The sequence below is a fragment of the Hyperoodon ampullatus genome (genome assembly GCF_949752795.1).
Source record: "Hyperoodon ampullatus genome assembly, chromosome: 1".
Lineage (NCBI taxonomy): Eukaryota > Metazoa > Chordata > Mammalia > Artiodactyla > Ziphiidae > Hyperoodon > Hyperoodon ampullatus.
This window is the reverse complement of record NC_136914.1, coordinates 169,113,145-169,139,688: the sequence shown is the minus strand read 5'-3', so window position 1 is coordinate 169,139,688 and position 26,544 is coordinate 169,113,145. Positions and strand designations below refer to the sequence as shown.

Below are 26,544 nucleotides of genomic sequence, written 5' to 3'. Positions count from 1 at the left end.
TTAAGTTTTGGCAAATGGCAATTTTATTCAAAATAGAAGTGTAGCCACTGGAAGTTAGGAGATTCATATGTAGCTTATGACTTTGATAGTTGCTTCCTGGTAAACTTTGAGCACATTGTTTGTTTGCTCATTTACAAAACACCTGTGTTGTTAATCTTACTCTCTTGGTATGGGGATCGCATAAGATTCAGTATGTGACATCACCGAGCTTGCATCAGCCCCTCCAGAGGATGCTGACAGGGGTGGAGTAGGGGTGCTGCTTGGTATCAGGCCCTGTGCAGGTGCTCGTATCCAAGTTAAGTGGGATGGAATTACTGCTGCTAAAGGTAGTGGGGGAAGGGATGGGGATGAGGGCAGGGAGGGCTGGGAAGGGAAGCTTGTGCAAGGATCAGCTGGCAGAAATTCTCTGGAACGTGAATTGAGGAAAAAGGCTTTACATGTAGAAGCACTATGTAAGCATTATATGTCTTATAAGAAAGCAGTACATTGTCATTAGATGGGTGGGTGGTTTGATGACCCTCAGAGGTGACAGTTGATTGCTTTGGAACTCATTCTTAAGGCAGGACTGAGAGTTATACATATACGGCGCCTTAAAATATTTAAGGAAGAAGAAGGCCTCTTCGACATTGGTTTTCAAGTGGAAGTATTTGTCCCCAGTAAGGACTACTGATAGAGAATATACAGTCCAAGTGTGCAGAGAAGCTGGCAAGCAGGTGGTGCCCTAGAAGTAGAAATGAAGGGCTCTGGGTGCAGAGGCCGGAGCTGGCCTGGGGGTGTGGGTGGGGGCAGGGCAGGGCAGGGATGGGGAGGGTGGATATGAAAGCTACACCCGCAGTAAGTTTCACTTGGTAAGCTTGGCCTTGGTAAGCTTCCAAGAGAAAGGGAAGCAAAGAAGAGCTAACATTTGTTTAAGGAGAGTGCTCTTCATCAAGGCTAAGGTTATGACCAGGTGTGCTCTGTGTTCCAGGCACAGTTCTAAATGCTTTGCATAGATTCTCTCCTTTGATAATATCTCACAACAAACCCGTGAAGCAGGTACTAATATTGTCCCTATCCCCCATTTTACAGATGAGAAAACTAAGGGCCAGTGTAGTGAAGTAATTCACCCAGGGCCACACAGCTCTTCAGGGGTGGTGGTCACTTGGTCTTGTCATAGAAGGTCCTTGGAACCTAAATTGATCACGACACTTCCCTGCTTAAAACCTTCCTAGGAGGTCTTGCTGGTAGGAAGAGATCCAGGGCCCTCACCCGGCTCATCTTTGGCCTCACTCCTGGCTCCCAATACTTGGCTCAGATGCCCTCCTTTTCATTCCTTAAACGCATCAAGATCTTTTGACCTCCAGGCTGGGGCACTTCTGGATCCTCACCTCTACTGACCAAACTCTCTCTTGAGAACAAATATACTTAAGAGGATATTTGTTTGACGTAAGTTGGCTGTGACTGGGGGAAGGGGGGTAACCCCAGACTTGTTCACCCCTCTGCCTCTGGTGCCTTCCCAGGATCCTTCTAGATCTCTGTGTGGCTCCTTCTCTCTCTTTCTTCAGGTTTTTACTCTAAATCAGTGGTGGTCAACCTGAAGGACATCTGGAAATGTCTGGAGACATTTTTTGGTTGTCACAACCGAGGGAGATGCTACTGATATCTCTTGGGTAGAGACGAGGGATGCTGTCAAACATCCTACAATGTACAGGATAGCTGTCCCCTCCCCCAACAAAGAACTATCCAGCCCAATGTCAGTAGTGCTGAGGTTGAGAAACTGATCTAAAGAGACATTCCAGCAAGGCCACCCGTGGTTGCCCCATCTAAAATCTCACCTCTTCTTTCTTACCCTCCATTCTTTGTGTCCCACTTTTCTGCTTTATTATTTTTCTTCTGTGCACCTGTCACTCTCTGATAAATGATATATTTCACTTATTTATCTTGTTTATTGTTTGTCATCCACTACTGTATATGCTCTACAAGCACAGAGATTTATGTCCTTTATGTTCACTGCTTTATCGTTAATGCCTAGGATATTGTCTAGCCCATAGTAAGTGCTCAATAAATATCAGTTGCATGTAAGAATGGATTCAGAGTCCAGGTAAGTAACAATCACTAGTTCATCACGGAGGCCGCTTGGGTTAAAATCCATTTGCCATCCCTATGGAGACTCTTCTTGCACCCTGGAAGGTGATGGAAATATTCCTTTTTACATCCTCTGGTGATGATGTTGCCTTTACTTTGGCCCTGACCAAGATCCCCCAAAAATGTTTTCCCTGAAAGCAAGAGTAGGGAAGGTGGACAGGTTCTTTTGTTGAACAATAATCCCTGAAGAAGTGAGTGTTCTATCAGGATGCCTTTGGAAGGACCCTTGGCATCATCCTTATACTTGACAGATGGAGAAATCAAGGCCTGAGCACATCCTCTAAGGACGTTTAAAACACTTAAGAGTCTTTGATTTGTACTTGTGTGAGGTCACCCAGCAACGAATTACCAGGATCAGAATTAGAACTCAGTTTTCTGCCTTCAGTGGAGATGGAAGGGGGAAAGTGAAAAATCCCGTATCAACAAATATGCTGCTGGCAGGCAAGCCACAATTCTCTAAAGCTCTCTTTTGCCTTGCAAGTTGTGATATCTAGCTGACAAGGAAGCAAATTGAATAGCTAAATGCAGAGCTTTCAGAGATGTTGAGATGCAAATTAGCCCGAACCACAGACAACTGTGGATTTGGGGCTGGCGTGCAAAACAGAGGCTTCTCTTCCTTAGGTCTGCATTGGAAACTCACTTTGTTGGATAAAGTACCCTTGCTTTTTCCCAGACAGGCACTGTGCAAGGCACTAGGGAGATGGTGAAAAACAAAACATTGATCCTGCCTTTGAGGAGTTTGCAGCCCAGAGAGGGAGACAGACAGAGGAGGGTGTCCTTGTTTGCATCTGCTGTCAGTGGCAATTGTGGGACAACTGGATAATTGGATTATACATTTTCTGAGGATAGAGATCTCTGTCTTGGGAGCCCTTAATGCCACCTAACACTGATGGCCAGAACAATAATGATGGGTAAAAATTAATAAGCTCTTCTTGTGTACCAGACACTGTACTAAGCACTTCAGTGTATTAGTTCATTTAATCTTCACAACAGCACTACGGGGTGCAGGGAACATTATAGCTCCCATTTTCACAGTGAAGGCAACTGAGATTGAATATCTTGCCCAGAGTTACAGAGCAAAGACGTGCTGGCTATTGACATCTAGCCCCAGGCTGTCAAGTTGTCAAGTGTGTGGGCTGTTCTATAAGATGTATCACTGATATATATTATTTAATATCCACCCAACCCTGGCCTTGAGACTTTCTCCACCACTTAGTAATAATGCCCTTTATTGGGTGTTTACTCTCTTCCAGTCACTGGTCCATGTATTATCTAGTATAATCCTCACAACAAAAGGTGAGGAATTATTATATCCATTTTATACCCAATGAAGTGGAGGCAGAGTGAGCTTATGTAATTTGCCTGAGATCACACAGCTAGTAAGTGGTAGAGCCAGGATTCAGGATATTTCATACAAGTGGCATCATTCAATATGTGGCATTTTGTGTCTGGCTTCTTTCTCTTTGCATAATGTTTTTGCCGTACATGTTAAAGCAGTTATCAGTATTTTACTCCTTTCATTGCTAATAGTATTCCATTATACAGAGATACCACTTTGCCTATCTGTTCATCAGTTGATGGACATTTGGATGGTTTCCATTTCTGGGCTATTGTGAATGATGAAGCAATGCACAAGTCTTATATGTGACCTCTTATTACTAATATTTTCTGTCTCATGTCAGTCAAAAGGGATGAGTTCTGAAGCCAGGACGTGGCTTTGAACACTGATTCCAACATGTACCAGCTGTGTGAATGGGAAAATTAAGTAACCTGTCTGAGCTTTGGGTTTTTTTTATCACTTGTTAAAGGAGGATAATAATAGTAGCTACCTGATCATGCTCCAAAGCCTGAAATATATAATGCACAGTGTTTGGTTCATAATTAAACACACAATAAATGTGTGCCAGATAAGCAGTGGGAAGCAAAAACCAACCCAAAGTATATGATGTCTCTACCCATGGAGTTTAGAGTCATTGAGACATGAAAATGTAATAATTAGATATAATGTGAAATAAAATAATATTAAAATATAGTACCACAGGAGTAGTCAGCATGAGGCCCATAGTAATTGAAAATTTTTAAAAAAATAATGTTTCTCAGTCTAGAAGATGGAGACTTTTTGTAGTTTGGAAATCCTGGGAGGCTTCAGGATGGAGGCAAGACTTGGATGGATGTCTTGAATGAGCAAAGGATGGTTGGGAAATAGTGGAAGAATGTGTGGTGAGAGAAGTATTGCAGATGAAGAGGCAGAAGGGATAAAGGGAAAGTTTGTCAGGCTGCAACGACGTCCAGGAGAGTGGTAGGTGCTGAGTGGGTGGGTAATGCTGGCATCTGCCTACTTTGTGCATCGGGGCTTTCAGACTATGATGAGAAGTGACCACAGTGCACGAGAGTTCCCGTTTCCTCAGCTCTCCAGCAATGTGTGGCATAGTTCAGCTTTTTTTTTTTTTTTTGACAATCACATGGATGTTCAAGGGCTTGGATTTAATTTACCTTTTCTTGACTACAAGTGAAATAGAACATCTCTTCATTGCTTTATTGACCATTTTCTGGGAATGGTACTTTCACATTTTTTGCTCTTTTATATGTTATTGATTTTTAATCTGGAACAGTTCGTTATATATCCTAGTTACTAATCCTCTTCCAGCTCGTCATTTATACTGTAGCATGTTTACAATGTCTTTTGTCGTATGAAATGTTTATATTTTGATGGATTCAAATGGATCGCTTGTTTCTCATATGTTTTGTCTTGTGTTTGTTTACAAATTTTCCCCCTGTTCTGAGGTCACACAAAATATGCTCTCTTTTCTTCAAATATTTTGAAAACTTTGTTTTTCTTCATTTATATGTTTCATCCATCTGGAATTTATATTTGGTTATGTGAAGTGGAATCAAATTTATTTTTTCCATGTGAAAAGCCAACACTACTTACCCATTTGTCTATCCTTTCTCACTCCCCCATAAGGCCACCTCTTTCATAGACCCAGGTTCCATGCATGCTTCTGTCTCTCAGCCCTCCATTCTGCCCTACTGCTCTGTTTATCCATCTTGCTTTCTTAATTTTACATTATAACCTAAGCATGCCTTTGTGTTATTATAAACCATGGGTAAACATTATGTTTAAAGAGTCCTATTTTCTTTCTAGTGGACATATCATGGTTTCTGGAATCATTTCTCCCTTGTAGGGCAGCACATTGTTTCTAGGGTTTTTTTTGCTATTATGAAGGCTCCTGTGGTGAATATTTTTGCATATAAAACATTTACATAGTTTTGGATTATATCCTTTGGATGGATTCCCAGAAATAGAATTACTAAGTCAAAGGACATGAATATTTTTAATGCTTTTAATTCATGATATATATTTATTTTAAAAATTAAAGGGAATAAAGATTCTGGTAGATTCCTAGTACTCTATTATGTAGTTGTAGCCAAATGCACTGTGACAAGTCTGGATCTGGGAATTGTTGCCCTGTAGAAGTCCAAAAGAGAGATTAATGTGGTCTCTTTGATAAGATTTCTCTTTTCTTTTTTCTTAACACATTTTTTTGGTATTTTCATTTATTCAAGCCATCATTTATTAAGCCCCTACTGTGTACCAGGTTCTACAGCAAAGTGGGCAGCAGGATCCCAATGAGCTTATGCTTGTTAGTAGGTAGGAAGACAAGAAATAGACCAAATCAAGTGATAAGTTCCTCCTGGAGAAGAAACATTAACTGATAAGGTAAAAAAGTTGGCTCCTATAGACTAGTGACAAGTGACACAGAACTTGAGATTTGAATGACAAGGAAGAGAAAACTATGCCAAGTAGAGGAAAGGCATCCACTCACGGATGGAACAGCAAGTACAAATGTCTCTGTGGTGGACCAGAGTGTGGCCCCAGGTTAGAAGGAAGGTCTGTGTTGCAAGAGCCCAGGCTCGTGAGCTGTGTTCAATGAAGGGAGCTGAGGCCAAGGAAAAATACCAAGTCCCAACCACGCAGAGCAGTTTGCTCCATGGCTAAAAGCAGCAATGGGAATCCACCGGATGGTTTCGACAGGGAGTGATGCAATCTAGTGGGCGTTGTTCAAAGATCATGCAGGCTTCTCAGCAGAGCACACGTACAGGGAAACAGAGTGCTGGCAGAGAGAAAGATTAGGAAGCAATCACTGCTCTCAAGGCTGGAGGTACTGGAGGCCCAGACAAGGAGTGCAGATGGAGGGAGAGAAATGTGGGTGGGCTCCATTCTAGGTTGGAAATAGATTGCTGTTGGATTGGGGGTGTGGACTTAGGAAAAGAGCAAAGTCAAGAATATGTCCTAAAAGTTTGGGCTAAGAGAATGACAACTTGGAATTACATTATTGACATAGAAAAGAGTGAGGAGAATAGGTTTGAGGTGTGGTAAAAATAGGGGTGGGTCTGGCTTTGGCCATGTTCAGTCTGAGATGCCTCTTTGGTTAACAAGGGGGGAAGTTGGTGATGCAGCTGGAGCCAGGGATCTGGAGCCCAGGGAGAAGCTGGGAGCTGTGATACAGACTTAGAGCGAATCTAAGATCCCAATAAACAGATGTGTAAACTGAAAAGAGCATGAAGGCCTTCGACCATCATCAAGAGAAACCTATTATTTTCCTTCTGAGTTTTGAGATTATTCTGGATTTCTTCTATTTATCTTTGTGAACAAAAACCTTTTCCCTTTTCCCAAGGAAGAGGGAAAAACACAAGTTTTCTTTTCTTGCATCGGTCCTGGCACGGCCTTCCAATTTTGAGTGGTAACTCTAAGAATTATTCCTGTCATTTGATTCCGATGCAATTGGGCAGGTCACAAAATTAAGCTTTTGCATCTTGCAAGCTTTTCCAGAAGTGTTCTCTCATTGTCTGCTGTGTGTATGTTGGAACAAAAAATTTGTGCCTGATTTTATGGTGCACTTTTCCCAAGATATACGACTTGCTGCCTCATCACATTATCCTGCCTCTCAGGACCTCTCACACCTAGAGGGTATGATGTAATATGAGGTATGGTGCTCGCCGCCCAGAACTGTCACCAGCGAGACCCATGCTGCTAGAGTAATGCTTTGCTAGGTCATTTTCAAAGTGGGTTTGCGCAGGGTCCCTAGTATATTATTTTTTGATATGTCAGAGTGCGTGTTTCCAGGTTGGAGTCTGACAGAGGAAATTTAATTATGAAGAAAATACTCCGCCTCCTTCACACCAGAATAGTATAGATGAGAACAGGCAGTGAAACTTTGCAGCTAGAAACAAACATTCATGCAATATTCAGGAACCAAATCCCAATGTTGCCCCTTACTTGGTCTGTGACCTTGGGTATATATCTTGACCTCCTGGGGCCTCAGTTTCCCCATTTAAATTGGGATAATAAAAGTACCAACTTGATAGGGATTCTGTGATGACTAGAAAGTAATTCATTGTGAAACTCCTAAGCACTTTCGTTGAGTCACTGATTAAATATTTAACACCCCTGCTTAACAGACACGTGAACAAAAAAGAGAATAGAAGTGTCCAACCATCATGAAAACACGATTGTGTTTCTTCAAGGTTTTGAGAATATGCTGGTTTTAATTAAACAAATATTTATTTGTTAAATGAAATAGTTTAAATAATCAAGTAATTGAGTACTTATTTGTTGCATGCCTGCCAGGTGTTAGCAAATACACAGGCACGGGTAGAGATCTTGCCCTCATAAAGCTGATAGCAATCCAAATTTTTAAAAAAAGTTATTATTTCATAATAGTTGCAATAAGTCCAAAGCTTATTTTTGGCACCTCAACTTGTATACATTTTAGTCATTATTTTTAGATTATTGTAAATAGCATTTCTCTTTGGAATCCTCACCATTAATTAATACTTTAGTAGGTCAAGGGCAGAGATTGAAATACATAATTTTTCTAGGGGTGTGGGGTGTTTGATGTAGATTTAGCTACAGAGGCATATCTGCTGGATGCCAATTCCTGTCTCTCTGCCTGTTTTAAGAAATGTCTCTCCCAAGGCAGCAGCACAAGGGACTGAAATGTAGTAGACACTTTCTAAAAGGGAAGCCTCAAATTGTGAGTGAAACCCTGAGATGTTCTATCAAGACACACAATTTACTCTCTTAGTAACATGTCATTTTAGAATTTCTCTGTTAAAATGATAACTAACGTTTACTGTTAAATCAAATGCAATTTAGTTGAGAATAAATGAAGTCATAGTTGAGAATGAGAGAGAAAAAAAAACAAAACTACAACCTCTGGGGGACTTCCCTGGTGGTGTAGTGGTTAAGAATTCGCCTGCCAATGCAGGGGACACAAGTTCAAGCCCTGGTCTGGGAAGATCCCACATGACACAGAGCAACTAAGCCCATGTTCCACAACTACTGAGCCTGCACTCTTAGAGTCCGTGAGCCACAACTACTGAGCCCACGTGTCACAGCTACTGAAGCCCGCATGCTGCAACTACTGCAGCCTGTGTGCCTAGAACCCGTGCTCTGCAACAAAGAGAAGCCACCGCAGTAAGTCAAGAGTAGCCCCTGCTTGCCGCAACTAGAGCAAGCCTGCACAAAACAACAAAGACCCAATGCGGCCAAAGAATAAATGAATAAATAAATAAATTTATATAAAAAAACAACCTCTGGGACATGAGATTTAAAAAAATTCTATAACGTTAAATAAAAAGGGAGGATTTAAAATTCTCTCCCTGTGTTCATTACATGCTTGTTCAAAATTACCAGCTAGTGAGAGCAAATGATCTTACCCTATTACTTTTATTTCTGTGTCTCGATGTAGAATTCCATCGATGTGATGGAAAGCCTTGCTTTGAGTTGTCTGTTCAAGAAACAGAGCCCCAAACATTCAGTGCATTAATTGGAGATTGAAACAACTAAGAAGACAGTAGAAATTTTGAAGAACATTGCTCTAGACAAAGAACATCGTAGTAAAGTGCTTATATGAGCCCAAACTCAAGAGCCAGAGTCCCTGTGTTTGAAATATCTCTGCTACTTGTTAGCTTCATAGTCTTAAGCAGATATTTAACTCATCTGTGCCTCAGTTTTCTCATCTATAAAATGGCATGAATAATAGGACTTAGCCCCTAGGGTCATTGTGAGGTTTCAAGGAGTTTATATTAGTCAGTGGATTCAGAATGGTGGCCGGCACACAGAAATGCTATGTAACTGTTGACTACTATTATTACATGTGGCTAATTTGGAATAAACATGGTTTGATACAAGACTCCTAGGTTTGGAGAAATGAAGGAAGCAAAAAGACCTTTGTAGTTAGAGAAAATAAAAACCTGCATTCCCTTCAGTGTGTGAGAGCCTCTAGAAAGGGAAAACCAGGAGATTTGGCAGGAGATTATTGTCTTCTCTCTCAACATACGCAAGTGACAGGCAAAGAAATGTAGGGAAAGCAAGTCTGACCAAGTGCACATCAGTCTTGGTCCTGGAGACACATGTTTTTTTCTGCAGTGTTTTCTAAGAGAGGTCAACTGACGTGTGTAAGATGGGAGTGACCACAATGGTAAGATGCAAATGAATAGTGTGCTATGTGTGTGTGCGTATAAGACAGTAGGGAGAGGAGATATCATTATTTTCTAGAACTGCAAGATACTGAAGAAAGTCAATGCCCTCCTCATCTTCCCGTTTCCAGACCCCTTCGTACATTCTCTCCACTTTGACCTGCTTAAGTTTATTTTCATTGAAAAAACACACTTTTCAAGAAATAGATGCTTTATGTATGGTTCATTCTTTGGAGGGGGTGTATGTGTGCCACGTGACAAGTGGTTGCCATGGTAATTTCTCATTATTGTTGAATTGAAAAATAATTACTCTGGCAAAAATCCCACATAACCTGTCAGTGCTTAAGTTAAAGATGCTGGGGGGCAACCCTGGCACCAGGATCCTGTTTTTGGTGTAGAGGGACAGAGATAGGAATGGAAGAGAATCTGGGTTGGAAGCAAAATGCTTTTGTGGATTTTTAAATATAATTAAGACTCTTCTGCTATTTGACCTGAGTGCATCTCTCATCCTGATATATGATTTGGCTGCCGGGGCTACTTGGGCTCACCTGTGAGATGGGACAAAGGGACAGAGGATTTTCATCACAGAAATGTATAGAGGGGATTACTTAGAGTGGAGAAGATTTAATGGTGTTTTTACCTAATTAAAATATACGAGAATTGTAGGCCGCACCCCTCCACCCGGGGCCTGGGTTCAGGCTGAGTTAATTTCGTCTTTATTTACCTGGAGGCTGCTCTCTGCTATTGTTACTTTCCAGCTTTGGGAAAAGAATCCACTTTTTACTTATTAATATTCACTAAGCACTAAATATGCACTGTTCAGATACTAAACAACAGCCAGGATTGAAAGGCAAAGGCAGGCATGACCTCCATGACAAGCCTCGTGGCAGAGTGTATGGAGTTAGATGCCCCTCACTCCCTACCTCTGCGCCCACACATTGGGGTGTTTGGTACTCAATCATTCTGTCTCATGAGCCATTTCGGAGGACCATGAAGCAACTATGCTCCCTTTCTTGTGTTGTGTCAAGAACTCATCCTGCTTTTGGTTAATGAAGTCCCTGGGATACACTCTGCCTTTAAAAGAATGATAGGAAAACTTTTAGTAGGAGTGGTATTTCCATCATTGCATATTCTTTGGACTTTCAGATGCTCATCCTTCTCCTGGCAGAGCTGGACTCTGTTTTGTAATTCTGTGGATCTTGTTACTAGGTCTCACTTGGAAATATATCGCTTGGAAATGCTCTTAGTTTCATCTCTACCCGTTCATCTTCAGACCAGAAGTTTTCAATCTGGAAGCATAGGGACCTCCTAATGGAAGAGCCAAAATATACACAAGTGCACACCTTATGCCTAGGCATGGCCACTTTAAATATATGCCCCAGAGAAATTCTTACACATTAACACAAAGGGACACTGCAAAGATACTTATCGCAGCATTGTTGTAATGGCAAAAAATTAGAAACTGTCTAGAGATCATTAGTAGCAAAATGCTTAAATAAAATATATTCTTTTCTTCTAGTGTACTACCATGTAGCTTATATAAGGAAAGAAGAGGCCCTAATATATAAAATGGAGACGTTTCCAAAACACAATGTTGAATGAAAAAAAAAAGTTTAAAGAAGGAAACATAATGTATGATATCATTTAAATAAAATATTAAAAACATCAAACAGAGCTATATATGAATGGAGTCATGTATGTATATAAATATAAAAGATGGGCTAGGAAGGGCCATATGATTTTCACAAAATGGTTGTTTATGGGAGCCTAGGGGAAGGGAGAGAAAAATACAGCAAGCTATGGAAACCCAGGACGTTTATTTTTATTTATAATTTTTAATTCCTTTTAAAAAGGAAAGAAAGATATTATTTTAATAATTGTTAATTCTGGATAATGGGCCATAGGCCTTCACCATATTATCCTCTATTCTCTATTTTTTAAAATTAATAAAGTAAAACATCACTTATTTATTTATTTACTTATTTTTAAACACCACTTATTTAAGTTACAATCAATGAAGTGTATTCACTTAACCAATGTTTCACTGAAAAGAACAAGAAAAATGCCCAAAGGTGGTCCAGTGAAATGGCAGTGTAGGTGGGAAGTAATTTCTGCATGAATATGAACTTGTCACATGCATGGTTGGTACGTCCACTGATGAAAAGTGAGGCAACAGTGATATGACAGAGAGAAGCCTCTGCTTGTACATTGTTCTGGTCCCCTAGCCACTGAGTTTAGACTTAAGATTCCTGCAATCTTCGAGGAAGAATCTTACTCACTGTGTGGTTACGGCCTCACCATCTGTTCTACTCCCTACTGGGTAATTTATAGGTGGGAGGTCTGTTGAGGATGGAGAGATGCCTAACGCCCGGTCCTTATCCTTAAGGATCTCATGGTCCTCTACGGCAGCCACAAGTTTCGATAAATTTATATTGCAAGGCAGTGATTCAATTATAATATGATCCACACTCTAACAGGGGTAGAGGTATCAAGCTTTCCTAGCACAGGAGACAGGGAAAAAAGGAATCAAAGGACTGGGACTTGGTATTTGCTGGACATGCCAGGCCAAAAGAACAACATATGCAAAGAAAAGGAGGCAGGAAATGGTTAAAGAGGGACCCTTGGTTTGACAATGTAAGTTGCTGGTTCCTTTGGCTCCACACAGGCCAACTCCTGACCATGCTGGTCCCCAGAGCGGTGAGAGTGGCTTTTCCCTGGATAGAACGTCTTTTCTGATATATCCACCAAATGTTTTATCTATGCTATGTGGCAGTAACTGGTGTGCACGGCCACCCCACCTACCTAAAACCTCAGGCCACTTTTTTTTTTTTTTTTTTTTTTCCCGGTACGCAGGCCTCTCACTGTTGCAACCTCTCCCGTTGCGGAGCACAGGCTCCGGACGCACAGGCTCAGCCGCCATGGCTCATGGGCCCAGCCGCTCCGCTGCATGTGGGATCTTCCCGGACCGGGGCACAAACCCGCGTCCCCTGCATCAGCAGGCGGACTCTCAACCACTGCGCCACCAGGGAAGCCCTACTGGTTTGTTTTTAAAGGCATTTGTCATAGCCTTTACCTCCAAGTCTTGAGAGGTTGATCTTGACCTGCTGGTCAGTCTCAAGGCCCTTCCTAGTTATTCTCCACATTGGTTTGACTTGAGGGGATTGCCTGCATGGAGAGTGGGCAGCAAAATCCTACCTTCCCTTCACACCTTAGGGGAAACCAGACTTAGTGAGCTCCTCTTTGGAATCCTTGCTGCGAAACAGCCTTGGAAACTTTCCTCACACAGCCTCCTACTGGTCAGCTTATTGGACTTGGCCATGTGACCTGCTCCCAAGGGAACTCCTTGGTTCTTCCATTTCTCCAATGATGGAGGTGCCAAGTATGCAATCAGGAGACAGAAGTGTTAGCCTGTGGATAGACAGAACTGCAGAATCGTGACCAGTCATTTTCTGTTATATTTCCTTGGTCTCTTGCACATGTTGCCTTAGTCTGCAAGGCTCAGACCATCTAGATGACCAACATCTAGAAGTTGAATAATGGTGGCACTGATTTTTCATCATTGTCCACAACTCATGAGGTTGTTAGCTCAGCTCTCTGGCTGAGAACTGAGATTCCACCAAGTCACACTGTAAGATCTTCTGCCAGAGATTTCGTATTTGGTTTAGCACAGGTCTTTGTAGCTGCATTGCAGCGGCTGCCTGGACTCCTGGCCTAGTCATTAGGCAAATGTCTTCCATAAAATTGCCTCACTGATCCCAGGAACTATACCAGCCAGCAAAATGGAAGGAAGGGCTGTTCAAAGAGGAGGTTTATTTTCAGAAAAACAACATGAAGGTGGGGGAAAGTGGGCAAAATCTGAAAGAACTGGAGGAGGAGATCTGTTCAAGCAAAATTTCCTCTTGCTAATTAATCCTGGCCTCTTCTTCTACTCTTGTGAATCTTTTTGTCTTCAACCTAAGGTGGAAAATCACTTTTTAAGCAGAATTATTTGGAAAAAACCTGGCCTGGTCAGTTCAACAATTGTAACAAATCTGCTGCTGTGGTGAGGGCTGTTGGTAACGGGGGAGGCTATGCATGTGTGCGGGCAGGGAGGGTGTGGGAATTCTCTGTACCTTCCTCTCAATTTTGCTATTTAAAAAAATAGACTGGAATTAGGCAGACTTGGATGTGAACTTTAGCTTTGCCACTTTCTAGCTGTCTGATCTTTACTAAGGAGTTTAACTTTTTTGAAATTCAGATTCTCTGTTTATAAATATCTGAAGGTCAAAGGAGACCATAAGAAAAAATAATAATAGCTGCCATTTATTGAGCAACTATTATGTGCTGGGCAGTTTCTCCTTAGCCCTCACAGTGCACTGAACTGATTGTTCCCACTTTGCAAATGAGCAAATAGATGCAAACAAGTTAGGAGGCTTGACTTAGGTCATCAGCGAATAAGAGGCAGAATTTATATGTTGAAGCCAATGTAACACAGAGGTTATATAAGGGTATAAATTCTGCTAAGGATGCCTGCTCTGCCCCTGGGGGCAATTAGGACAGTTGTGAATATAAGATGGTTCAATTCATGGGAAAAACTTAGAAAATATTGAGTTATGGGTACTACTGTTAACCCAGGGCCCCCAAAACATGTATTCTTTCCACGATCTCCTTCCTTCAGAAAAAAGCCAAGTCAAGACTGGCCTGTACTTGACATTTAGTAATATTTTCTTAAAAATACTACTTTTTCATTCCCTTTCTCCGTCAGCATTTTTCCTCTCATAACTAAGGACTAATTCAAAAGCCTTATATATGTGTGTTGGGGGGCAGTTGACAACTATAGCTTAAAAATAATATCCAAATATTTTTTTGTGTCAGTTTAAAAATATTGGCCAATAGACAAAGTAGGGTCAACCATCTAGAGCTCACAAAAACTGTGTAAGTGATTTTCCTGAGTTGGGTTTTTGATGGAACAAAAAGGAATTCCAGTCTTTCATCCACTCATTCATTCTATCAGCCAAAATGTATATATATTCTATTATGTACCTATTTTGTGTCTGGCCCTGTGAAAGCACATATCACATTTTTAGTTTTGGAATGTTCTTCCAAGATTTGTGACCAAAGCCAATTGATTTTTTGTGTGTGTATAGTCACCTGATATGACCTTCTCCTACCAAAACTGTCCTGACATTTCCTGAGACATTGACTCATCTCATGCTCCATTATAGTTAGTTTGAATCAAATGTCATCCCCCCTTCTTGGGTCATTACTCCCCCTCCCCGCTTGATTTCTGCCAACACACACTTGTCTGAGCCCCGTGGAACCTGTATGGCTGCTCATAGACAATGCTCCCACCTCCTTACAGACTGAATCCTTTCTTTTCTCCTAGTGACTTCAGATCAGCCTGGGTTCTCCCTGGGCTTTTACCTTCCACTAGTCCATCTTCTAGCAGACGTGCTAAAAACCAGGAATTAGATGACAGGAAAATGGAGATAGAGGAACTGATCTAGTCACTGGGCCTTTGAACAATTAGCAGGCCAAAAGGAGTTGAGCAATTTCCATTCAAAGTTTTCACTGTGTTGTAGATAGGTATTGTTGCCAAGTAAATGGGTTACAAATAGTTGAAGTGATTTGGAGACAGGCTTGATATATAAACATTTTTTTTTTTTTGCGGTATACGGGCCTCTCACTGTTGTGGCCTCTCCCGTTGCGGAGCACAGGCTCTGGATGCGCAGGCCCCGGATGCGCAGGCTCCGGATGCGCAGGGTCCCGTCGCGCAGGTTCCGGTCGCGCAGGCTCCAGACGCGCAGGCTCAGAGGCCATGGCTCTCGGGCTTTGTCGCTCCGCGGCATGTGGGATCTTCCCGGACCGGGGCACGAAACCGTATCCCCTGCATCGGCAGGCGGACCCTCAACCACTGCGCCACCAGGGAAGCCCTATAAACATTTTTGATGTAGAGTTCTTTAGAGCATGGAATGCTTCATCCCTTAGGAATGGTGTTAAAGATGGTAGATAAAGGTAGGAGAGGGGCATTGTATTGATCTTTACTGTGTTCCGGGCACTCTGCTGGGCACGTTACAGCCATTAACTTATTGAGTTTTCACATCTACCTTGCAAGATAGTTATTAACTGTTGTGGCATCTACTGTGAAGATAGTTATTACTGTTGCTGTTATTATTATCATTATTGTTATCCTTAATTTCCAAGTAAGGAAACAAGGTCAGGGAGGTAAAATAAGCTGTCCAAGTTCACATAACTGGGAAGAGGTAGTGTTGGGATGAGCCTCCTCTGAGGATTGCCCACAGGACGAATTCCACCAGTGTTGTAATACCACCTGCCCTACCGCATGGTGCCGGCCTCTTTCTGGGCGTGAGTCCTGGCAGTGGGACAGCGAGGAGCTGGAAGAGAAACCAACCTGAGACAAAATATGCTCTTTTCCATCTCCCTTCTTTCTGAACCCTAGCCCTCGCCTTCCCAAGGACGCCAGAGAAATGAGTCGGCAGAGACCCGGGGCAGATCTCAGATGTCCGATAGTCCCAGTCCCTATATAGGAATTCTGAAAGCGTTCCTCCCACTTTCGCTTTCTCTCTAATATCGTATTACATGGTTAAAATATACTTCTGGGACAATCATTCCTTGAACCGGCATTTTGACACCACACTTAATAACTATTATGGCATGAACGTGAGTATTTTAAAAAGGTACATGTGAACACCAACTCTGCTGTTTATTGGCCGAGTGGACTTGGGCAAGTTACCTTCACCACCTGATCCGTTTCTGCAGTTGTAAAACTGGGATGATAACGTGAGCAGTTCCAGCCAGTCACTGAACAGCTTTCATTGAGTAATACCATGGCCTCGTCACTGTCTGGGGCCTGGGAGATGGAGAAGCAGGCAAAACAGAGCCCCTACTCACAAGAAACTGATACTGTACTGACAAGGGAAAAAAAACAAAACAAAACCAAGAATCGGGGTGGTAATGACGAGCGAGTGAGAAAACGTATATAAAGTATTTAGAACAGTGTTTGGCATGTGGTAAACGCTCAATAAATGTTAACCATTGTTCTTTTTCCATCCGTATAGCAATTTGAAATGAAAAAAAACCCCTGTGTATCCAGGCTCCCAAATAGGGTTTCTTGCCCCAGCTGCTGCTTCACTTCCAAGCCCACTGATTTTTCTAGAAACTCTGACAGTTTCCAGAGCATTGAGGCCCTGTGTTGTGGTCTCAGGTGTGGAGCGAGGCTGTCTGTTTGATGCTCAGTCGGCTGTGCCCTGCCAGTGGGTTTGAGCCCTTTGAGGGTAGAGACCAATCTCTTATCCTGCTGTGTATTCTGAGGGCCTGCACGTAATAAGTGCTCAATAAACGTTTGTTTCTGAAGGGAGATGGGAGGGGGGTATTTTGTATGTGGAGTCATGATCTACCCCTGGATGGTTTACTGTATTCTACTAAGAAAAGTGTTGGCTTTTGGTGTGGCGATTGGGGGGAGGCCAGAGAAAAAGAGACAAGGACATTCATTTGTCTAAGCTGCTTCTTTTCGGAAAAGAGGAACAGCATCATTCTTCAGTGGCCCCTTATTTATTCCCGTTGGGACTGAAGGCTTGTTGCCAAAGCCTGCCAGTGACAACAACTTAATGTTATCATAAGCAGAACAACTTAATGGGAGGAAGAGAGGCTGGTGAGACCTTGGCCGGGGCCCCAGGGTGGGGGCCTTTAAGAGAGGAGCAGCGGGCCCTTCTGTGTCCCTCCCCATCTGACAGGCAGCTGGGAAACATCTTGCCCTGAAATCTGGCACTAACCAACAATTCTCTGGGAAAAGATTGCGCTTAAGAATTTGAGGGTAAATCGAGCACTATACAGAGAATGAGGCCCAGGTATGATTCCCCCTTTTAAATGTAACACTCTGCATAACCCTCCTAATTCCCTGTTAGAGGAGGCCCTTCCCCTGCCCTTGAAGCTTAGCAATGATTTTAATGGCCTTCAACTGGGCCAATTTCAAATTATTTTCTGGATGAGCAAGGGAAACATTCAACCCAAGACAAACAAACAGAGTTCATGTGCATGGTTTGCATTCTGCTTAACTATTCTGTTTTTAATAACTGATTTAATAATGAGCAAGTGATTGCCTATAATCTTAAACCAATCCTCAAGAACAATCCATATGCATGTGATGGTTGCTTGTGCACAAACTCATCTTTCTACATGAATCCATGTAGCAATACCTGTATCTTTTATAGGGATATTTGCATAGAGGAAGGCAACAAGCCACACACAACTTTTTTTTTTTGAATAAATTATTGTTAAAAAATGTACTCTCCTTAACCTGGTTGTAATATTGTGCTTTCTGTTTGTAAAATCGGACTCCTAAATGAGCAAAGAGAAAGAGAGAAAAAGCTGAATGCATTTTACATTAAAAGCAAACCTTTTTCTTCAAAAATGTCACATTGTGCTCCAGAATACGTTTATTAAATCTCCCCAAAGGTCCTCGAGAATTAATTTTCATTTGCTTTGCATTAACTCATTTATTGAATTGGAATTCAGTCCCCATTTGAGGCAATGAATCTGAAGAGTGACCACACGCCTGCCCACACCCCTTCCAGAACACCCACACACATATGCTAAGTCCCAAGCCACCGATGACTGGATTTTTCTGCCTTTTTCCCTTTTCTTTTCCCCTTTGAGATATGTTTCCACTCTTGCCTGTTAAATAAATGATCTGTCTTTTTGCAGGATAGCGACAACCTCTGGTGGGATGCGTTTGCCACCGAGTTTTTTGAAGATGACGCCACATTAACCCTTTCCTTTTGTTTGGAAGATGGACCAAAGCGATACAGTAAGAAAGAAGTTTATTTTCTCTAATATTCCCTCTTTTTGCGCCCGTAAGAAAACCACAGGGGTCTTCAGATAATAATACAGTGCTGACAGGCTGACAATAATCCCGGCCTCCTGCCTCTGATCAAGGCACTGTCACCGGGTGGCAGCCCGACTCGGCAGCAAGAGATTTCCTTCGAGGTTTAGGATGTTTGGGCATTTGCCAGTTTAGAGAGCGAGGCAAATGTGAACCAAGCCCCCCCAATGATAAGTGGTAGCTGAATTGTGGAGGCTTGCCATCCATCTCTTCCCTACGACCCTTCTTTATGCTTGACAACACTTCACACCCAACGTTCTGCTTCTGAAGTTCCCTTTAAAAAAATATCCTCACAATCACTGTATCAGCTATATCCTTCTAATCCCCTCTTATCAATTATCTCAGGTATTTATTTGACAAGTGCTATGTTTTCTTGAGGGCGGGGGTGGCCACAGCTGCTTTGAACACACACTTTGGGATCCGTGTTGACAGAATTCATAGTTCCTTGTCTTTCTGGGGAGTGATAACTCTGTAAAGATCCTCAAATTACAGCCTGTGGCACCTTGGGTAACAGCTGATCTGTCCTGATTAGGTTCAGCCAACTTGTCAGAGATCAGATTTGCTAGTTGTGCTGTAAGACCAAGAGGCATAAACACGTCAGCACAAAGACAATTAATGTCCAGTTAGATCAGAGAGAGATGCGTTTTCAGAAGTCAGGGTTGCACATGTGAAGGGATCTGTCTGTCAGAGGGTAAAACATCCCAAATGTGTCAGACACGGAGCTGATGATGGGACCAACCACAGTATGTACAAATGAGTCGATCCAGAGCATTGAGTAAATGATAGGTAATAGCACTCTTGATATACACAATGAAAAGATCTGATTGTTGCTAAATGTATTTCAAAGCCACTAGAGTACAACCGGTGCTTTTTTTTTTTTCCTTAATTTTACAGGACTTTAGATAACTTAGTATTTGGATCTATTGTATGATGAGTTGATTAATTATGCTAATAAATAGATGGTGATTTTGTAAAAGTGGCAAACAGTGGAAAGCAGGACAACTTGCTCAGCTGAAACTCATTGCTGGAAGCATCTCTTTAGATTTGTATATTGTGGGCTTTCAGAGGCTGGGACATTTTTAATAAATATTTTGGGTGAGTGGGGCAGCTAGTGTGCCAAACAAGGGGCTTTTCCAGAATGTCTTTACATTCAACATAATGACACCTGTTGCAAGCACTGGCAAGCCCACTTTATCAGGGGTCCTGATGAGTTCACTCGCTTTCTGTGTGTGGGTGCTCCCAAGCAGCCTCACACCCTACAGAGTGGGAGAGTCGGGTACAGAAGCTGCCGTTTCAGAATTCCCTAGGAGATAAATGAACTTGGCAATCCAACAATTACTCTCTCCCCAAAAGCCCTCCGGATCAATGGTGAATAATTTCGAACCAAGCAGTCATCCATCCTCGGAGTCTTCTTATTTTTTTCTGAGGCATAAGCTCAGATAACTTCAAGTTATCATTGTTTTATGTTCCTGTGCTGTGTGTGTGTGTGTGTGTGTGTGTGTGTGTGTGAGAATCCGTCAGGGTCTGCTCAGGGAACTAGAATTACTAATAAAACAGATTCTCAATCTTCCTTCTGTCCACCCCTGACCCCAACATCATTTGGGGGTGAGGCATGATCTGTGCTTGTTAAGATCTTTTATTCATGTACAGGAGTAAATGCCTGACTACGAGCCATTGTTGCCCAGGTTTCTTTGTTTCTCTGAACCAAAATATTTCCCGAGCGGCGAAGAGAAACAAAGATGATCGACAGTCTGGAGCCCAGTCTCATCAGCTGCTTTGCTGACAGCCTGGTGATGTGCACACGCTGCTGATGTGCGGGCAAGTGACAGCTGATTGACAGCCTAGGACCGGGAGATAGGGAAGATGAAGGATGCTTAGAACGCCTGACGCACGTGCTGTTTATGCAGCGCTCCAAGCACCTCGCGGCCACCTTAACCCATTCACGGTCCAGGCACACTGTGCCGGGTGGGCAGGGAAAACACACGCTGGCCCTGGGCTGGGGGCTGCAGCACTTCCTGGAGACCTTGCAGGGAGCTGAGAGCTTTGTATTTCTGAGGAGGAAACTAGGACTTGGCTATTACATTTGTGTATGTAAAACATTTCCCCATATTGCTTTCATTCTACGTACCAAGAAATATTCTAGATGAGGTTTACTTAACCCTTACTAGAAAAATCTTTTCCTTCTCCCTCCCCATGTCTACTTTTTCAGAGGGTTCCTCTGGCTCTAAGAGATCTTATCTCTAAGCTACCGTAAATCCTGTAATATGTGTTTACTTGTTTATTTGTTGTCTGTCACCCCCTATTAGAGTGTTATCTCCCTGTGCACAGGGGCTTTGTTTTATTTATTGCTGAATTCTCAGATGAATACAGAAACTTGCACAAAATAGGTACCCAATAAATATTCATTGAATGAGTGATTGAAGGAATGAATGGACATTTGGGGAAAAGTTTATATGCTGGCAAAACAATCCCCATACCGACATCCTTGGACTTACTGAAATGGGAAGAACACAGTCCAAAGTGCTCTGCTGGTGTTTTCAAATAAGCTCTAGGATATGGTTGGATCTATTTTAAGTTGCAGGGGTAGGGGGGACTCAACATATAATAATTCAGGAAATAATTATGTTGGGGAGATATATTACTCTTCCTTTCAGAAAGTTCTTCTGTATCAGTCTTATTGCTCCACGCACCCCAGTCCCTACTCTCCTGATGGGAGTGGGCCCCCTCCCCAGGTGGGATATGACTGGGATTGCCTATGGAGACTACTGATGTCTTCCTAGAAGACCGGGGTGAGGTTTATGTGGAGAGGGGCCAGACAGACAAGGTTACTGGACCATGTAGCAATTGGGATGTGTGTCCCTAAGGCCATGTGCCTGCCCCTGCCTTATGGGGCTTCATGAAGTGTTCCCCCAGCAGCTGGAGAAGCCAACAGTCCAGGGAAGTGGTTTCTGCTTGGGTTAGGTGGAATCTCAAGTGGTGAAGAGGGCCAGGGGTAAGAGATTCCCTCTTGATCAGCTGATCTGTGGTGAAAGACCAGTAGAGCTGAAAAGTGTCTTTCTGGAAATGGACCCTTCCTTGGTCCGCAGAGCCCCAGCTGGTGAGTTATTAGACCTCAGGTTGACCGACTCCGGAGTCAGAGATGGGGCAACCCCCGCCATCCTAGCCCTACACCTCCCACAGCTAAGAGGAAAGAAATGGATTCATCAATTCACACAGTCCACGGAACATAAGTCACAAATAAGTACTGTCTTATTTGATAGAGAGGGCAAGGCAAGAAGAGGAATGGGGTCTCAGCCCTCTGCACACTTATTTTGCAATTCTGAGTCCAGCGTGGTGTATGATTTTCCTTCCGCATCTTATACCGAAGTAACCGTTCTTAGGTTGCTTGCTCACCATTAGCTTCAAGCGAGGATTGATTTTCCTCTGCTCCTTTTCTGGGTATGTAGTGGAATTGTGCCCCACAGTCTCTCCGCTCCTGATGACCAGCACAGAACATTTTGGGTAAAGGTACTGGTAACCGCCTCAGGAAACCTAGGCCATGTCCAGGGCCACACTGGCCATGTTCTTCATCTGTTGGAAATACATGGTTCCCAATTCATTCAGGAAATATTTCTTTGTGGGGAAAGATATATGGAGAGAGTCCTTCTGGGGCTTCCCTGGTTGTGCAGTGGTTAAGAATCTGCCTGCCAATGCAGGTGACATGGGTTCGATCCCTGGTCCGGGAAGATTCCCACATGCCGCGGAGCAACTAAGCCTGTGCGCCACAACTGCTGAGCCTGCGCTCTAGAGCCCGTGAACCACAACTACTGAGCCCATGTGCCACAACTACTGAAGCCCATGCACTTTAGGGTCCACGTGCCGCAACTACTGAGCCCACGTGCTGCAACTACTAAAGCCGCGCACCTAGAGCCCGTGCTCCTCAACAAGAGAAGCCACCACAGTGAGAAGCCCGCATACCACAATGAAGAGTAGCCCCCACTCTCCTCCACTAGAGAAAGGCCTTGCACAGCAATGAAAACCCAATGCAACCAAAAGAAAAAGAGAAAGTTCTCCTGTGTCCCATGGCGTTGGAGAGGCTGGGAGGCTAATCAATATAGTAGAAAGCTCACAAGAGTTCAGTGTGAACATTCTTGGGTCTTAACCTGTGCTTGTACTGGTAAACAGAGCCTCCATTTCCTTATCTGTAAAATGGCCGTAAGACTACCATCACTGGCTTGCAGTGAAAATTAAATGAGATAATATAATCAAAGAACCGCAGAGCATTTGAAGAATGTGGTAGTCAGCGTTGACTATTATTATTGATAACAGTGCACGACCTTGGCATCACTACAGCTTCTGTGCATTGGAGAAGCTTGCCATTGGCAAGCGCTTATCAAGTACGTAGAACTTGCTGGGCAGTGGTAAGCCTACAGACCCTTCTGATGGGCAATTCCTGCTGAACTGCAACATTGAAGAAATCACCCTCTCCCAGGCTTTCAACTGCAGAAACCCACTGTCATCACTGGTAAGTGATGTGCGAAAGGAAGGGAAGGGCAGTTGAGAATGTGTGGGTTCTGTGCTTTGGGGGCTAAAGACTCCAAACACTAAACTATGTCCAGGTTGGTCTTGCTTTGGAAATTGGGGTGGGGGGAGTTGACATAAATACTAAAATGCCATCTTATTTGGGGGCACTTGCTATTGGCTTTTTTTAAGGGAAAGGTGTGTGGTTCAGGCAGGGATTCCTGGTCTGAAACCTGGGTTCAAACCCAGCTTTGTCTTTTACTGCCTGAGTGATTTGGCCTAAGTTGCATTCTAAGCATCAGTGGCCTCATCTGCAAAGTGAGGGTTTGATGAGATGACACGTAAATTTCTTAGCAGAGTTTCCAGTGCCTGAAAAATGCTCCATAAATAGCTGTTGTTATTCAATTGAATTCCAATGAGCATACTTCAGCCTCTAGATTGAGATCCAGGACAACTCAGATACAATCATCACTAATCCTTTAAATATTGTTTGTAATTTGAGGGTGATGGGTCCCAGTAATTTTCCGTCTGACAACTGTTATTTCATCTTGAGTTTCACATTCTTTCTGGAATAAGGATTTCTGGCAGAACTACACACCTTTATAGTCACATGAGCCAAAGACTATTCTTGTTTCCTCTGTGACTGCTGGGGGTTCATTTCACTGTCCAAAAGCAGAAAGTTGTTTTGGGATATGTCATTGCTCTCCAAGCTGTTCTCTTCTGTTTTCCTTAGTCATCAAGTCCCATTAGATATTTGAAGGACTGCACATCGGCCCCACTGTGGAGCCGTTTCTTCACAAGATGCTTCTCTTTTACATTTTCTCTCCTATTTCCCTTTTTTTTCTGAAAGCTCTGATAGCACTGCAATATTGACAAACTTCTTCAATTTTGTCTTGTAATATGTGTTTTTATGTGTGGTGTATTTGGATGTGCCCCCCTAAGGAAGAGAAATTCTACAAGGCCCAAGTAACTTGACTATCTCTGGTTACTATTTTTTTTTCCTGTTTTTTTATTGGTTCACCTTGTCCAGCTGTGTTTTTATTGTGCTTGCTATATAGGAATTCTGAAAGCATTTTCTCCCCACTTTCTCTTTCTCTCTAATATCATATTACATGATTAGAAATATATTTCTGGGAAAATCATTCCTTGAATCAGCATTTTGACACCACGCTTAATAACTATTATGGCGTGAATGTGGGTATTTTTAAAAGCTACATGTGAAGAGCGTGCACTACAGCACACAGGGAGAAGGATTTACGAGGCCAGAATCTGTGCCTATGTCTTTTCTATGGATAACACCTCTAAAGAGTCCACCTGAGATCTGGAAATGTACGGGTTTGTGCGGCCAGTGTTTAAAAACCCTTAGCTTCCTCAAGAGACATGTGCCAATTAGTCCAGAGGCTCTTCCTCTATAAAGTAACTTTGTTCCTCTGAAAAGTTTCCATTCCTTTTCTTTTATTCATTTATGGAGGTAGAGATCAAAATCACGGACTCTGGATCCCTTTGAGCCTCTGCTTCACCAGAGCTGTGCGAAGTTAGGCCTTTGACTTGATGCTGGGCATCCTGCCTAGAATTTTTTTTTTTTTTTTTGTGGTACGCGGGCCTCTCGCGGTTGTGGCCTCTCCCGTTGCAGAGCACAGGCTCCGGACGCGCAGGCTCAGTGGCCATGGCTCACGGGCCCAGCTGCTCCGCGGCACGTGGGATCCTCCCGGACCGGGGCACGAACCCGTGTCCCCTGCATCGGCAGGCGGACTCTCAACCACTGCGCCACCAGGGAAGCCCCTGCCTAGATTTTCTTAACCTCACTTTCTTTATACATAATGTCTAGGTGATAATAATGCCAACATCATAAGATACTTGTGAAGATTAAATAAGATTAAGTAACATGTACCTTAGCTTAGTGCTGTACACTAAGTGCTTAGGAAAAACACACAATAAATATTTATTGCTTGAATAAATGAATGGATGAATGAATGAGTAAGAGAATGAGTTAAACCTATGAAATGCCAGTCACTTGGAATTAAAATAGAGGATAGTTTCCATTACTTGTTCCATCATTTAGCGCATAGAAGGAAAATCTCTGGCTTTGGGCAAAGCCAGATCAGACTTGTCTTCCTTCTATAGGGAAACCGTAAGAATTTAATGACCAACTGGAAGAAAACCTGATATTATGGAAGATGATGACTTAAACAAGTCCCAAACTATTACAGCTGTGACACCTGTCTAACAGAGGGTGACGTTTCCATCCCCTATTTTGCTCAGAGAGCTAGGAGCTACTGAATACTTCTCAAGTGCCAGGCACTGTGCTAGGCACCATTGGGCTCTATGTCTTATTTACTAAGGACCAGATGAAAGGAAATGAACTGTGGTTGCATTCAAAATTAATCCCAGAGAAAAGAATGCACCTCCTCAGAGTAGTCCTTGATGGTTAGTTACTGGATGATTGTGGCATTTTTGTTACATAAGGACATAGATGTCTTTGTCTCAGATGACTCTGGAAAATGCTTTCCTTTGCATGAGCTGCACTAATGATTTCTAGAAAGCTCTAGTCTTTGAAATTGTGATTTTAGTGAGTGACCCTCCTCAACAGAATTCTTCATTAGGCTGGCAAGATCTGGAGTAAATTAAGTTAGGACTAAAGCAGACATTCATTTGAAGTTCATTTTTTCCTTCAGTCATTCATTGATTCATGCATTCAGAATGCACTGAATTCTTGCTTTTTGCCAGACATTGAGAGGGATAGTCTTGAGAGGAAGGAAGTTCATCACCAATTTTCTCATTTACTTTTAATTTCATTTTAATACAAACTCTTACCTTAAATTAACATAATCAACTAAGTAACTCAAAAAGAAAATATTCTTGAAATATTAATGCAAAATCTGGGATTAGTTATAAAAAAGACTTGAGAGAAAGCCTACAGCTGATGAATGAACTAACAGACTTCTAAAGGGAAAAAGGAGCCTGAATCTCTTCCCATTTGTGGTTTCAAATTGATGATATCAAGTGCTGCAAATTGGCCATAACGAAAGATTGAGCAGACATCCCATTCACTCATCTGCTAATAAATACCACATGAATAATCACATGAGATAATGGACAGAAAAGTGCTTTGAATAAATGTAAAGTGCTATACAAGTTGAAGGTATAATTATCATCATATTTATAATTGATCTTTAGGATTTGCTGACTTTATTTTCCCTTTATATGTCAAGCTGTTAAGAAATCTGGGAGGATTGTTTGATCTTTTCTCATGGGGATAAAATTCATTGTCAAATATGCAGGCTTGAGCAAGTCAGACCTATTCTCAAGAGCTTGGTTGGGAGGTCTGAATGAGGTACTAGCCAGGAAATGGACATCATGTCCATTTTTGAGACTCTGTGTGACTGTAATGTCTGTGGGGTCCTGGCGTGTACAAATCCTGACCTTGGTTTCATGGGGTATATTCCTACTCTCATTATCTTCCCTATGGTTCTCAAGCCAAGAAGGCACTACCTCATAGTGGGAAACAGGATAAATGTGGCCAACTTTTCATTATCACAATGATAGGTAATGCT

The 26,544-nt window shown here is 42.5% G+C and overlaps 1 protein-coding gene across 6 annotated transcripts in view; it reads left to right on the top strand.

The window, feature by feature from the left end:
* LDB2 (LIM domain binding 2) overlaps window positions 1–26,544 on the top strand; it is a gene marked incomplete at both ends in the record, with an annotated part of 391,237 nt that overhangs the window by 121,349 nt on the left and 243,344 nt on the right. For all 6 annotated transcript variants that reach the window (XM_079699794.1, XM_079699793.1, XM_079699792.1 and 3 more), the window contains one exon: window positions 18,313–18,415. In XM_079699794.1, the coding sequence (XP_079555920.1) occupies window positions 18,313–18,415 (103 nt within the window). The remainder of the gene's footprint in view (window positions 1–18,312; window positions 18,416–26,544) is intronic.